The 14,383-nt window shown below is 44.8% G+C and overlaps 1 protein-coding gene across 2 annotated transcripts in view; it reads left to right on the forward strand.

Moving 5' to 3' along the window:
* FBLN1 (fibulin 1) overlaps positions 1-14,383 on the forward strand; it is a 149,347-nt gene that overhangs the window by 16,230 nt on the left and 118,734 nt on the right. For both annotated transcript variants that reach the window (XM_019515931.1, XM_019515929.1), the window contains exon 2: positions 5,389-5,488. In XM_019515931.1, the coding sequence (XP_019371476.1) occupies positions 5,389-5,488 (100 nt within the window). The remainder of the gene's footprint in view (positions 1-5,388; positions 5,489-14,383) is intronic.

Below are 14,383 nucleotides of genomic sequence, written 5' to 3' on the forward strand. Positions count from 1 at the left end.
CCCCTCTGCAGAGAAATAAATCATCTTGCCAATGCTCCCTCATTCTCTGCCTATTGATCACGGCTAGGAACGAGCCCAGGAAAAGGGACGAGATCAGTGCTCCTGGGTGTATGAGCACACCCTTCGGTGTATGGGTGCTACACAGTAGCTGATCAAATTTCTCCAACACCTCCCTGTGCCTTGTATAATGGTAAATAAGAAAACAAAAGGGGGGGAGCACCTTAAGAAACTCTCAATTACTGTGGAGATGAAGCCTTGCAGTGCCCAACCTACTGGACTCTAAGACTAACGCTAGCAAATTCTCTTCCCAATCATTTAAATCTGAAAAAAATCAGCAAAGCAGCCTTAAGCATTCTAAGTTTCCCACATCTCTCTAGCCCCCCATCTGTGTCTCCCCTTTCCCCCACACCCATCCCCAGTCACCTATAGATTTATGGGAAGGTGTCATGGCCTTCTGGAACAACCTGGGGCCCACTTTTTCAAGCCTTGAGGAGCCAATTGTCTCCATTCAGGAGATCATCTCTCTCTGTCTGGAAACTTACCTGGATGGACTTCAGATAGTGGAGGACTAACAAAAGTGGAGCACAGAACTGCAGCCACATCATCATTCTGCTTCACCCTCCTGAAGACCTGTCCTCACAGCTGGTGGACCAGCAGTTATCTTAGTTTCAAAGACAACACTATACAATTTTGAGGCTTTTAATGAACTCTGTGTGGCTGTGTTGCTCAGTCTCTTCTTGTAGACTGAGAGACTGTTCCTAGTTGAAAAAAATACTAAAAGTTGTTGGATATTCTGACAAAGCCCTTGTAAATGACTAAGCAAGAGCTCTATGACGTGCTATCCAGTCATACACTAGCTATGGAACACATCAGAAGATGGTAGGTGCCTCCTTCAGGATTAAGTGTTTTTATTCACATCCTCATTCTAGATCTTGGTGGTTCTGGAAAAGTTTCCCTCAACCAAGATCAGAGTGTTAGATAAGGATCATTAATATTTTAAGCATGTCTGATAAAGTCATCTCCTTCAGCATTTTTTCAACTGTGAATGGCTAACTGCCAGGACTTACTGGCCAAATACAACTTTTGTACTTGGGAAGGGATGACATCATTCTCCCTCATGAGAGCAGAGAGGAACTCAGAGTCATAATATGGTGGGGAGTGGATGCATCTGTCAGGATTCAGGGCAGCCAACAGTCTGACTATCCCCCAACTGACCCTTCCTACCTGTGTAGGCCTGGCTGCCAATAGCCTAACTATTTCCAGCTGGCCTCAGTTAGTTTCATATAAGCAGCAGCCCTTTCAGTGCTCAGAAGGCTTCTCGACAGCACAGATGCCTCCCTGGGTAGTTCCTCTGTATTTAGCTATGCTCCAGTCCAGACCCCTCTTTCCTGACAGTTGGCTCCTTGCTCCCTGGCTCATGAATCCAGTCTGGATTCCAGCTTCTTGCTTCTGATCCTCTTGGCTCATGACTCCAGTCTGGACTCCTGCTCCTCATTCTTTGGTTTGTGACCCTCTACTGTCAAGCTCCAACTGCCTATATCCTGATCAGACCCTGACAGCATTGGACACAATCATCAGGTGTGTGGTGATTTTAAAGAGAAGATGTCTGGACTTCCAGATCTGTTCAGAGCCACTATCAAGTGCTTTTCCTTTGACAGATCCCTGGTCTACAACAAGGACTGAGAGCACCTTGCACTCAGTAAAGGACTCTCACAACTGTACACTCCCTCTGAATTTTAAGCACCTACACCTATAAAATATACCATACTTCTTAACAGGAGCAATTACACTGAACACTATCTTGCTAGCTGGAGTTCCATACCAAAAATTGGCTGACCTAAAGCAAAAGATGGCAGCTTTCCTCAGCCTTGTCTACTAGGGCAGTACGAAATTTCACCGACCGTTTTGACACTGTTTCGACTCATTTCAAGGTCAAAACAGCAACATCGAAACAAAACAAAGGGCCTTGAAACAGCCTTGAAACAAAACAAGGTTAGTCAAAACATTTCGACCATAGCGCTGGGGATGGGAAGTCAGCCCAGCTAGGCTGGTTTCCCATCCCCCGTGCTAGATTGTGCTGGGGGCGGGTGGGCTGACTCCCCATGCCCCACGCTAGTCTCTACAGCTCCAAGACAGTAACAGTAGAATCTTTCAGAAACAGAACACATGTGTCCCCACACCTGGGTGACAGGCTGATTAAGGGCAAGTCCTGGGAGACTAAGGCAGCCCTATCCTCTTCTCCCAGTTAGGGCTCCTAAAGAATTACAAAAAACAATCCCTCCTTGCCATATCAGGTAGTAGAATTCATAGGTTCAGGCTGACCATGAATTGTGTTCTGTCTTCTGCATGGCCTATTCAAGGCTCTTTAGTTGCTTTTAGATGACATTAAAGACAAAAATCAACCACGACCATCTATGTGTACCTGAGATTACTAGAACATATCCCTGTATGCGTGTATGTGACCCTCCCTGCCAGTTTTCATCTGTGACTATTACAATACTGACCAAAGACACTATAATTCCTATGTAAGCATCGTGTGAGCAGCTTGGTCATTGCCCTATGCAAACTTTAATGACAACTTGATTAATGGCTGGATCCCTTGTGTAGGCAAAAAGGGAGCTATCTCTGATTCCCCAATATCTGCTGCAACAGGGCTGCTGTCTTCATGTAGTTCCCTACTGGCTAAGAAATTTCAGGTATAAGACCTTATGCCATAAACCTTTCCTTCTATTTAAATGTGACATCTCAGTATCAAGACCTGATGAGCATATGTGTCCAGACCTGCAACCACTACACTTGACTGTCTAGCTTCAGGTTAGATGAACAGCAGCAACAAAGGGTGCAGACTTACTACGAAAGCCATAAAAGATTTCTTGCCACTGTAGCTCAAAACTGCATGAATCTGATAGAGGCCCTGGCCTCAAAGATTTTATATTGCATAGTGCCATTCATCTTTCTGAAAGTTCTTCTGGTGGGTATAACTGCATACCGTGCTCTAATTTAGACACTAGAGATCTAAATCTCAACTGGACCTTTAATGTCATTCTCTTGCAACTCACGGAACTGCTCTTCCACCTTCACATTAAGACAGCTTTCCTTAGTTTTTCTATCCTACTGATTCTCTGTGCAGACAGCATCCAAGCCCTTACAGCTAGGCTACCAACCTTGGTGTTTCATGAGAAGACATGGTCTCAGAATTCTGTTCAGATCAGTCAGGTATCTTAGCAGTCTTCTTTCTGAAACCATACTCTTTGGATGACAAAACCTATTTGCTCTGGAGTTCTGCTGTATTTCTGAGATAGGACTAGTTTAAAAATAAACTGCTTAGAAAATGTCTATACTAGTGGTGCTCAACCTTTTGATCCCAAGTGACCCAGAGCCCATCTGAGGGTCAGATTGGGATGTCTGAGAGCCAGACAGGCCCCTGGGGCCTGGCACCATCCCCTCCCTATCCTACACATCAGGATTGGGCCCTGGGGTCTAGCACCACCCCATCCTGCTCTCGCACTGAGATTGGGGCCTGGGGCCATCCTTGTCTGGCCCTGTGCACTGAGATTTAGCAGCAAGGGAGTAGTGCCACTGCTCCCCTGCCACCAAATTTACGGACCCCTGGGGAGCCCCACAGGCCAGATGACACAGTATCATGGGCGAGATCTGACCTATAAGCTGAAGGTTGAGCACCCCTAGTCTATACCATGTCTACAGTGAGGCCGAGACCATTGCTGGGAAGGAAGCAGTGCCCGTTGCCTCTTGTTCTGCCTGTGTAATATTCTGTGAACATGTAACAGTACTCACATTTCTCCCTACCTTTCTAAGCAGTCATTAACTCCTCTTCAGGCCAAAATCCAAAAAATACAAAAATGTCAGTGACTCCCATGGGGCCAGAATTTTACCCCAGAAATTTAAATCAATTTTCTGTAATTTTGAATCTGTAAATATTTGTTTGGAATGCTGTCCCCCCAAACCACAGAAAATATCTCCCCTCCTCCTTTTACTGTTATTATGTTTCAGAAGAATGGTTTCAAGGGTGGGAGGGTCTGTTTTTTCTTGCTTGTTTTTTAACTTTCCGGTATTCTCAAGAGGATTTTGGCAGGATCTTTGGAGGATATGAATAGTGTCACAAACAACTGTTGCCTAGACCGCAGTTCTCCCTCAACAAGCTTAGTGAATTCCCTCTATCTGGCATACTCCTACTTTTTAGGTTGTTTAGCTGGGCTTGTTTTTAATTCTCAAGTTGTTTGACTGGAATAGGGGTGTATTGCCAGAGCCAGGGGAAGAGAATTAGTGATCCAGGGCCAAGAACTGTCCTTCTGTGAAGGAACTTGGCCGCAGCCTTTATATAACTTCAGGTCAGCCTTTTTCTTCAGCTAAGCGTATCATTTTTCAACACAAGTAAGATAAATTACAGGTAATAGCACTAAAACCTGGGTATTCACCACACATTTTATAAAGCCTCATGCATTCATTGTTAGCAGGCAGAGAGCATTAGATGCCATACATATAGGTCACTCGCTCCCAAGCAAGGGTCCAAACTCCCCACAAGCAGATCTTTGCCATATTCAAATGCTCTTTTGAAGCACTGTGTGACCCACTTTTATCTTTCAGGTATTGGGTTAAGCCCAATACCTGAAAGATAAAAGTCAATGAAATTTTACCACTGACATCAGTAGTGCTGAAATTTCACTCATTGTTCTTAAGACATGGAACTATTGATATGTTTGGTGCAATACAAGAGAAATAAAAAATGGTTGTTGTCACTGGTCAGTTATGTATGAGGAGCACTGGGCCAGGCAAACCTTGGTTGTATTCTATGTTTTGGAATACAGAACACTTCACTAGTCACTTAATCTTTCAATGCCTCAGCTTCTCCATCAATAAAATAGGAATATATGTCTTCCTTTAGGAAACACTTTAAGACTTACAGGAGAAAAAAGCTTATTATTTTTAAACGTTAAAGAAAACCTCAGTAACCTGAAAACTTATAATACAAAGAGCAACTTTGCATTAAAAAGCTACAGATATTCTTCCTCCATAGTCTCTGTTTATGCCTGGGGCATGTTGCAGAGGGAACTGTTCAGTGACTGGATTTGAACAATAATTACTGTAATAAGAAAATGGGACTCCTGTTTTGTTCCAAGTTCTAACACACCTGCTGTGCACTGAACTTTTTGCTCATGAAATCTGAAGCGGACCTATAGTACTTGTCGGTTCATTAACAATATTTAAGTTGTTAGATGAGGTATTTCTGTAAAAAAAGAAAAAAAGAAAAAAAAAGGATGGTCAGCTCCCTCAGTTTCGTTCTGACTTCCACTAATTACTGGTAGACAAGAAACTGTTTAGTAAGGATTTATTAAGTGTACTAATTTGTTTCTCCTTTTCATTCTACAGAACTTACAATAGAAGAATGCTGTGAGAGAGGTAATGAATGGGCAACTAAAAATAGAGGATGCAGTTCACTCCCATTTCTTTCTGAGTCCAGAGAATGCAGGTATATTTTTACTTACTGCTGATTGCTAAAAAATGATGATGAGGGGCATTAGAGCTGGTTGGAGTACCAAAAAAAATCACTTTGGAAAGTTTGCAATCATCATGTTTTGCTTTCCCATGGGAATTTTATAACTTAGGTAAATACAGTGTGTTTAATTTTGAAATATTATCTCAAAAATTGGCTTTTAAAAAACGTCCTTACAGTTTTCCCCTTAAGTTTATCCAGTCATAAAATAGTAAAAAAGGATGGAAAGTTGGCTTTCCCCCACTTCTTCGTACTGGATACAGGGAAAAATAAACAGAGATGGGGTGGGGGAAAAAAAGTAAAACCTCTGATAAGCCAAAAACTATAAGTGGATTTTTTTAAAGAACTTTACTTTTGAATTTGAGAAACAAGATAACAGTATAAACTAAGATTAAAGGGCAAACTTGGGGGAAAATTACCTTTTAAAAAAATTCAGACAACTCTCTCATCTTAGTGAGAAGAAGGACAAGCAAGCGGAGAAATCATTTTGCTAAAGCATAAGACTAGGACTGTGGAAGGCTTACATTCCCTTGGTGCCTGAGTATCTGCCAATAAAATTCCATAAAGTTTTGTTCCTGGACATGTGCAGAGTTACTTAAGTCTTGACAGACCTGAGGTGCTCAGCATGCATCTCATGCCTTAAGCACCCCCTGCATCCCTCCACGTCCACCTTCCTGCCTGCCCAAAGATTCATAAACTAGGTCTGTCCCCCCACAACCTATTTTGCCTGTAGAGACTTGTCCAGATCCTCAGCTGATGTAAATCAGCATAGCTCTGTCCACTTCAGTAGATCTCTGTTGATTTGCATCAGTTGACAATCTAGCCTAATGAAAAAAAGCTTGACTGAAAGTCAAACAATAACACTAATTGATCTATATATATTTGAATAATAATTGATATATTTTAATAATTTTTCTTCAGTGCACTGAAATGAAGGAAATTGGTGCACTTCCTCTTTGGGTATATTCATAAATGGGAAAGTATTAATCACACATCATAAGAGAAACTATATTCCACATAACAAGAAGGTCTAACTTGAGTTAGCTTTATGTTTCTGTGTATACAGATTACATTTGAGCACATTAGACTTTCTTTTTTAATTCTATTGAAATTAACTATTAAGAGGGCACTAAACCATCTTATCTGATCTGAGGAAAGAAGTTAAATGTTGATTTTATTTTTGCAAGAGGCAAGGATTTCTTAGGGTGTTATCTTTTCATAGATTTCATAGACATTTGGGCTGGAAGGGACCCGGAGGATCATCAAGTCCAGCCCCTTGCCCAAGGGGCAGGAAGTCAGCAGGGATCATAGGATTCTAGCAAGATAAGCATCCAAATGTATCTTGAAGGCATTCAAAGTGGGTGCTTGAACCACCTCCGGCGGCAGTCTATTCCAAACCTTGAGGGCTCGGACAGTAAAGAAGTTCTTCCTTATGTCCAGCCCGAATCAGTCATGGTGGAGTTTGTGACCGTTCAATCTTGTTATCCCTTGGGGCGCTCTGGTGAACAGACATTCCCCCAGATCCTGATGAGCACCCCTGATAAACTTATACATGGCCACCAGGTCACCCCTGAGCCTGCACTTTTCTAGGCTGAAGGGCCCCATGGCTCTCAGCCTGTCGTCGTAAGGTCTGTTTTCCTGACCTCTGATCATGCACATGGTTCTCCTCTGCACTCTCTCAAGCTTCTCCACATCCTTTTTGAATTGTGGAGCCCAAAAACCTGGATGCAGCACTCCAGCTGCAGCCTCACCAAGGCCGAGTACAATGGGAGAATGATGTCCCGGGATTTGCTTGAGAAGCATCTATGGATGCAAGCCAGTGTTTCGCTTGCTTTACTAGCTGCAGCATCACATTGAAGACTCATGTTCATCATGTGGTCAGTCATGACCCCCAAGTCCGTTTCATTTGTAGTGCTAACCAGCGTAGCACTGCCGAGCCTATAAGTATGCTGCCAGTTTTTCCTCCCAAGGTGGAGAACCTTGCATTTTTCGGTGTTGAACACCATCAGGTTCTCATCTGCCCATTTCATGAGCCTGTCAAGATCTGCCTGGATCACCCACCTGTCCTCAGGTGTGGCTGCTTTACCCCAGAGTTTGGTGTTGTTGGCAAACTTGGCCAGTCCACTTCTGACACCAATGTCCACATCATTGATGAAGATGTTAAACAGAATAGGCCCTAGGACAGAGCCTTGAGGGACCCCACTGGTGACTGCGCACCAAGACGATTGACTTCCGTCAGTCACCACCCTCTGGGTCCTACCGTGGAGCCAATTTCCCAGCCAACGGATCGTGGTGAGGTCAAGGCTGCAGTTAGCCAGTTTTGCCAAGAGGTGATCATGAGATACCAGATTGAAGGCTTTTTTAAAGTCAAGATATACAACATCAATTTCTTCCCCCTTGTCCAGGTGTTAGGTCACCTGGTCATAAAAGGCAATGAGATTGATCAAGCAAGACCTACTCACAACAAACCCATGCTGGGTATCCCTCAGGATATTGCCATCAGACCAGCTATATAGTTGGGCTAAAGTTAGAGCAACTTTTGAATGAAAGACATTCTTCTTCCAGTATTTATTTTTATATAAGTAGAGCAAAATCAGAGAAACTAGCTCTGAATGGAAGTAAGTGACTTGTTGCCCTGGCTAGTTACTTGAAAGAAGACCAATTTAGAAGTTGACTGTGTACTTTGCCTGTGTGCTGTTGACATATTTACGGTTTCTAGAGTCCCTGACTTTGAGGTGACTTAGAAGGAAGACTGTGCCAGAGACAGTGCCCCAGAACGGAGACCTGAGGAAAAATATCTTGCATTCAAAAACTTGTCTAACTCTACCCAAATACGTGGTTGGTTCAGTACAAGATATCACTCTAAGAAATCCTTGCCTCTCATAACTTCTGGACCATCATGGCTACAACATCACTCTTATACTACTGATTATATTTTTATAATTTTGTAAAATTAATGCTAAAGCTCCTGGGTTATATGAGTGTGCCCGCCTGACTTCACGGAGCATCTCCCATGTGGCCCTGGAGAGTGTGCTAGGGGGTCTGTCGCAAGGACGGCTCCTGCTGTCGTGACATGGGATCACGTTTTCCATGTGGGATACCCTGGTACTTTCCTGCCATGTCTTGGGTGTTATGTTCAGTAGAAGGGTTCCCTTCCATTGTGGGGGAATGCATTAGGCATTGTCATTAATGGGTGTTCTTGGGGCTCCACCTTCCCTACACCCTAGCCATGTGCCAGCCTACCGGGACTGCCAAATGATAGGTGATTCGGCTTTGCCTAGATGTAGTATCCCACTCCCTCTCTGCCACACTGGTCCCTGGTGTTTGCAACGGTCTTCCCTCCCACCACACAGGTTTGCCTGCGGTGGTGCGATGGCCTCAATGATGGGTCTAGCCTCTCCATGTTGGAATCTCCTGAGCGGCCCTGGCCTGTTCAGTCCTCGGCATCTGCCCTATGGCCTCCTCTCTGGCCCTGGGGCTTCAAAGTAACTGAAAAAAGAACCAAAATTCCAGGGAGGAGCCTCTGCCCACTCCCCACTCACGCATCCTGTGTTTGCCGCCTTTGCGATCTTTTGTTATTCTCTTCCTGGCCAACTCCCTCACCATCCAGGGTGGTGTGGCCCTTTAACTCAGGCCTTGGACCATCCTGTGGGGTCCCTTGCCAGCCCCTCCTTGCATGAGCCTGGGGTCTCTGTTCAGCCTGGGGGGAGGGGAGGGGCTGTCCCACAGCTACCTCCCTGCTGCATCCCCACCTGCTGCTTTCCTGCTGCTGGCTTTTATTCCTGCCGGGAGGCATTCCAGGATGATGTCATTGGGGCGTGCTGGCTCCAGCCTCAGAGAAAAGCAGCTGATGAATTGCGTGGGTGCTCCGCCCCTCCGTAGTTCATCTGGCCCGGTTGAGCCTGGAGGAGTTGAGTTTGCTCCATTCTCAGGGCTTTTCTTTTTGGCATTGTGGCAGGTTGTTGCTGCCATGACCCAGGCGGGGGGAGAGGTCTCCCGCCCCTTTCTTATCATCCCCCGGGACAATGAGACATTCATATTTTCTCTTGGAAAAAGTGACTTTGCCTTAAACTTTTTTTAACACTTAAGTTATGGAGCTGACTATATGATTGATTGAAAGGCAGCTTCTGAACAGACTTGATATTTCTCCATCAAACACATTGCCATACCTCCTTTTCTCCTTCCCTCCTCCCTCTGTCTCTGTCTCTGTCTCTCTGTCTGTCTCTCAATGAACTGCAAAGTCCTGTGTAATTGTAGAAGTGTTTGGATTGATCTTTGTTATGGAAAGAATGTGTTTTGCAATGATGTCTCTGCCTTGTTTCTGGCTTTTTGCATTTATATTGGCAATGAAAACAGTCACGCATAAGAATTGACAGATAGGCCTTAAATCCTAAATTAGGAAATAGTTGAAGAGTCAAAAGAATTGCAGACAAAACAAAGACAGGGAAAAACAGGAAATCAAGTCTATTGAACAATTTGGAAGCAAAAGTATTTAAGATTTAATGATCAATTAATTAGTGTGAGCTGAGATTCTGATGCTAGTGAAATTTATCCTTTTGAAGTTTTTAATTGTAGAAAGAGCCTTTAAGACTTCACTAAAATCTTAAAATGTGCTTAGTTTATCCATAAATCTTTTGTATATATTGAAGGAGAGATTCTACAAAAGATGCTACATTGCCATAGTGATGAGCTACAGTGATGTAGCTCATCACTATGGCAATGTAGCATCAATGGGCATGACCAGTGATGCCGATGCTATTGTGCAGTAGGGTTGGAAATGCCCGTGTGCCACCAAGACTGTGCAGTAATGGTGGTTACCACGCAGTCATTTAGTACTTGCTTTAGCCAGAGCAAGTACTAAATGACTGTGCAGGTTGGGGACACCTGTAGACACGTCCAATTAGTAGAATCTTAACTTCAGAGCCTTTCTCTGAAAAGTGAATAATGGCATCCTGAAAAGTGAAAATGAAAAATGAAAATGTTATCCTTACTGGCTGCTCTTCAGGGCAATAGTAAATGGCCTTACTTTTTTTAAATTTCAAGTTAACACTGGAAACATCTGCAAGATACTCGGCTAGGTTTGTTTTTTTATATCCCTTCACTAGCAGATTCTGCTCTTAACTACATTTGCAAAACATTTTTGCAAAAGGTGGTATCATGGAGATGTAACTGGAGCTAAAATGTGATGTCAGGGAACCTGACTTTCTTCTTACTTTGCTAGTTGAACTATGATTGACTTACATGTTAACTCTTGTTATGCATAGCGGTGAACAAAAGTAAAATTGAGTATAATTTACATCTGAACTACATTCTCCATTTAGACAGAACATTTCAGAATAACTCAGGACCCAAAATCAAGACCAGATTTTTCAGAAGAGATCACTTCCTATTTGGTTAACTATAAAAGTAGAAGTCACTGGGTGTTGAGCATAACTGAAAATCTATGTCTCATTTACATGGCTAAACTGCAATTGAGCTCCTCTGCCAAACTCATACAATGTGAACGGGATACTGAGCATCTGAAAAATCTGTTACTTTCTGCACAGTGTCTCATATTGCTTCACGCCTTGTTTTCTTCCCTCATCCCATACCCTAGGTAAGTGTTCTCCCTTGCTACTTTGTCCCTTTTTATTCTGATGAGCTAAAGTAGAGATTTGCAAGTTGTTTGGATCAGTGTACCCCCAGTGACCAGACGCAGAGCAGTGTACCCCTGGTGGCCAGATGCAGAGCTTGGGGGGTGGGGCAGTGGCATGCGGCTGTACACAGAGCAGCAGCAGCCACCACATGAGAGCTTCGCCCAGCCCCCACATCTGGCTGGTTGGTCAGTACCTGCGCAGCAGCATGGGATGGTGTGTGGTGGCGCTTCATCCCCACCCATCCGCACGTACCCCCTAGGGCCTTCTCAAGTACCGCCTGAGCAACCCCTGAGTCAAAGAATCACTTGCCTCAGTGAGCTAGCAGAATCTAATTAACCCTTTTCAGTAAGTTACCACACATTAATGAAGAGAGGAGGAGATATCGCATGCAAATATTGCTAGCCTAATGCAGATCTCACTTCCTGGAGCCCTAAGCAACTCATTTATGCAATGCTTTGGACTTTTATGGTTGTCAGGAGACTTGCCACTTTTAACCTTTTCTGAAGCACAGTTCATGGAAGGTCAGATTGCAAATCAGTCTTCCTCCAAATAACTAGCTAAGGCAGCAAGTTGGTTACTTTCATTCAGAGCTGTTTTCTCTGATTTCTCTCTACTTGTAGGAAATAAAACCATTTTGGATCGCTCACCTATATTCTTGGGGTCTCCAGGCATATCAGGCCTCTGCTGCCAATTTCACTCAGGTTGTAGCAAGTCTCCTGAACCAATGTTTGGATATGTCCTAAGGGCATTATACTGGCTGCTATCTCTCCCACAGGCCACTACATTTCACTACATCACTATATTCCCAAAAGTCATGATTCTTGCATATGGTCCCCTGATTTACAGGAAATTGAGGCTGAAGACCTGGGGTTTGAGTGAGCAACCTTTTTGACCACCATTACTAGCCTTTTGTGCACTGATCTACCTCCCCAAGAGGTTTCCTAGCTCTCTAAATACACAGTATCTCTAAAACAGCTTCAGTTTATTTTTGAGATCAAGCTGTCCAAGATATGTTTCCACCTTGCTTTTCAAATATAGATTTTTTCCTGAACAAAGGTACAGAGGCAAACTGAAGTCCTAGATGTTATTAGCTTATATCATACAAAAATTGTACAACTCATTCATTTCTTACTATCTAAAGGATACTAGGCTAGATTTGGATGCTTGGTTATTTTAATATTGCATAGAAGCTGGGCCCCACTGTGCTAGGTGCTGTAGAAAAATATGGTCCCTACCCCAAAATAGTGTACATGTGAACATAAGGCAAGAGAGCTGGTAGATACAGGCAGGCCAGGTGCAGACATTACACTTTTTTCCCATTTAAGTGGTAAGAAACGAGTGTATATCTGTAACAGAACACAAGTTTGAGCATATAGGCTGTTTTAAAGATGGCAGATCCGGTTCTCAGGTAGATCTGGATTGATGTAGTATCAGACTTACTCAAGCTAGGTTGCACTGGCCTATTGGATGTCAGCACCAGGTTCACTCAAGAATCAAGGTAGGTTGCTGTCCACCGGTATTCCAGGGGATTTTCTGAGTCCTAATCAGCTCTTACTTGCAGAGAGCTGTGGCTTGGCTGTTCCAACTGAGTGTCTAGCTGGCCCCACCCCTGAGGTCTCTGTCCATCAGCCACAGTCAGGACAGGGGAGGGCAGGGGAGCTAGCTGCTGCGGGAAGTGGTGCCAGCAGCACACCTCTCATTCCCACCTGGGTTGGCAGGGCACAGTGTCCCTCTCATGTCTCAAGCCCTGGGACCATGTGCTGGAGTGGCTCTGGGAAAGGCTTAGAGAATTTCTCCCCCCGCTCCCCAACTCCATGTCAGCATCAAGTTCCTCCCACGCAGCCATGGGGCCCTGGTCCCTGGGGAGGAGGGCGGTAGTCATGTCCTTGGAGCTGCAGCACCTCATGGAGGCAATTTCAGCACCAAGATCAAGGGGAGGAGTGGGTTCCTGTGCTGGGCTGAGCTGGAAGCCACCCCTCCCCAACCCTGGAAAGTGGACCTGTTTGAGTTGACCCAGCCCAGCCAGCAGAAGTTGGCACTAGCAGTAGGTGGGGCTGGGCAGAGGCTTGCCCAGCTCCCCAGACTGCAGACTCTGTTCCTGCACTGAAATTGCCCCCCACCAGGCACTGCAACCACAAGGGCATGGCTGCACTCCCTCCCCAGGGACTGGAACCTCACAGCTTCATGGGAGGAAGCAGCGTCAGCTAGGAGCTCTGTGCTGGTTGGCTGGGGAGGGGTGAAATTCTCTGAGCCCTTCCCAGAGCTGCTCCAGTGCATGGTCCCAGGTTGGGGGACAGGGGTACTCTGTGTCTTGCCAACCCAGCCACGAATACAGGGTGCACTGCTGGCACTGCCTCCCTCCATTAGCTCAATACCCCTGTTCTCCCCCACCTCTGGGCTGCCTGGGGTGGACCCCTGTGCCTCCCACCCTAGACAAAGCCCAGGGACCCTCATGCCATCAAGCTGGGACAAACATGCTTCCTTCTGCTGGTTGCCTGCAGCTGAGAGCTGCCTGGCAGATAACAGGACAGCAGGGAGGAGGTGTGTGCCTGACAGCCAGTGAGGGATGGCCCCCACTTGGCTGTGCTCAGCTGCCCATGGCAATGTCCGTCATGCTGGGAGTCATGCGGGAACAACTCTAGCCTTCTGGCCTTGGCCGCTGCAGGCATTTCCCTGCCTCCCCAGACCAAAGGGTGAAGGTGGGTTCCATTTGCTCCTGAGCCAATCTGTGCAGCTTGGAGAAACCTGCATAGATTGGATTGATTCCACCTCAGGCTTTTTGAATGTCTGTACTTAGCCACAGAGACTGGGCAACACAAGAAGATGATGAGACAAGATTGGTCAATGTGAGAGGTACCAGCTGCTTAAATGTTGATAGATATTTTTAGTTTGTCATTTCTAGTCCTGGAAAAGCCTCAGATTTCAGGCTTCAAAGTTATAACAGCTTTGTGTTTAGAAAAGCTGTTTTAGGTCATTTTTGGAGAAGTTTCATGCTTGTTAGTTAGACATCCTGTGCTCCCTGCTCTGAGAGACTCAATGCTTTTGGTTTTGCAGTTGGAGGGATTAAAAAAAAAATAGTCCCAAGGAAATGTTTAAAACCCTCTAAGATATTTCTAAACTAGTCTTCCCTTAACATGTGAAGCATATTCAGAAAATATGTTCTTATGCCATACTGTAAATGTTTTCATAGTTTCATAGTTTCTAGGGTCGGAAGGGACCTGAGCAGATCATCTAG

Source organism: Gavialis gangeticus, unplaced genomic scaffold (genome assembly GCF_001723915.1).
Source record: "Gavialis gangeticus isolate Ggan-Ray unplaced genomic scaffold, GavGan_comp1, whole genome shotgun sequence".
Classification (NCBI taxonomy): domain Eukaryota; kingdom Metazoa; phylum Chordata; order Crocodylia; family Gavialidae; genus Gavialis; species Gavialis gangeticus.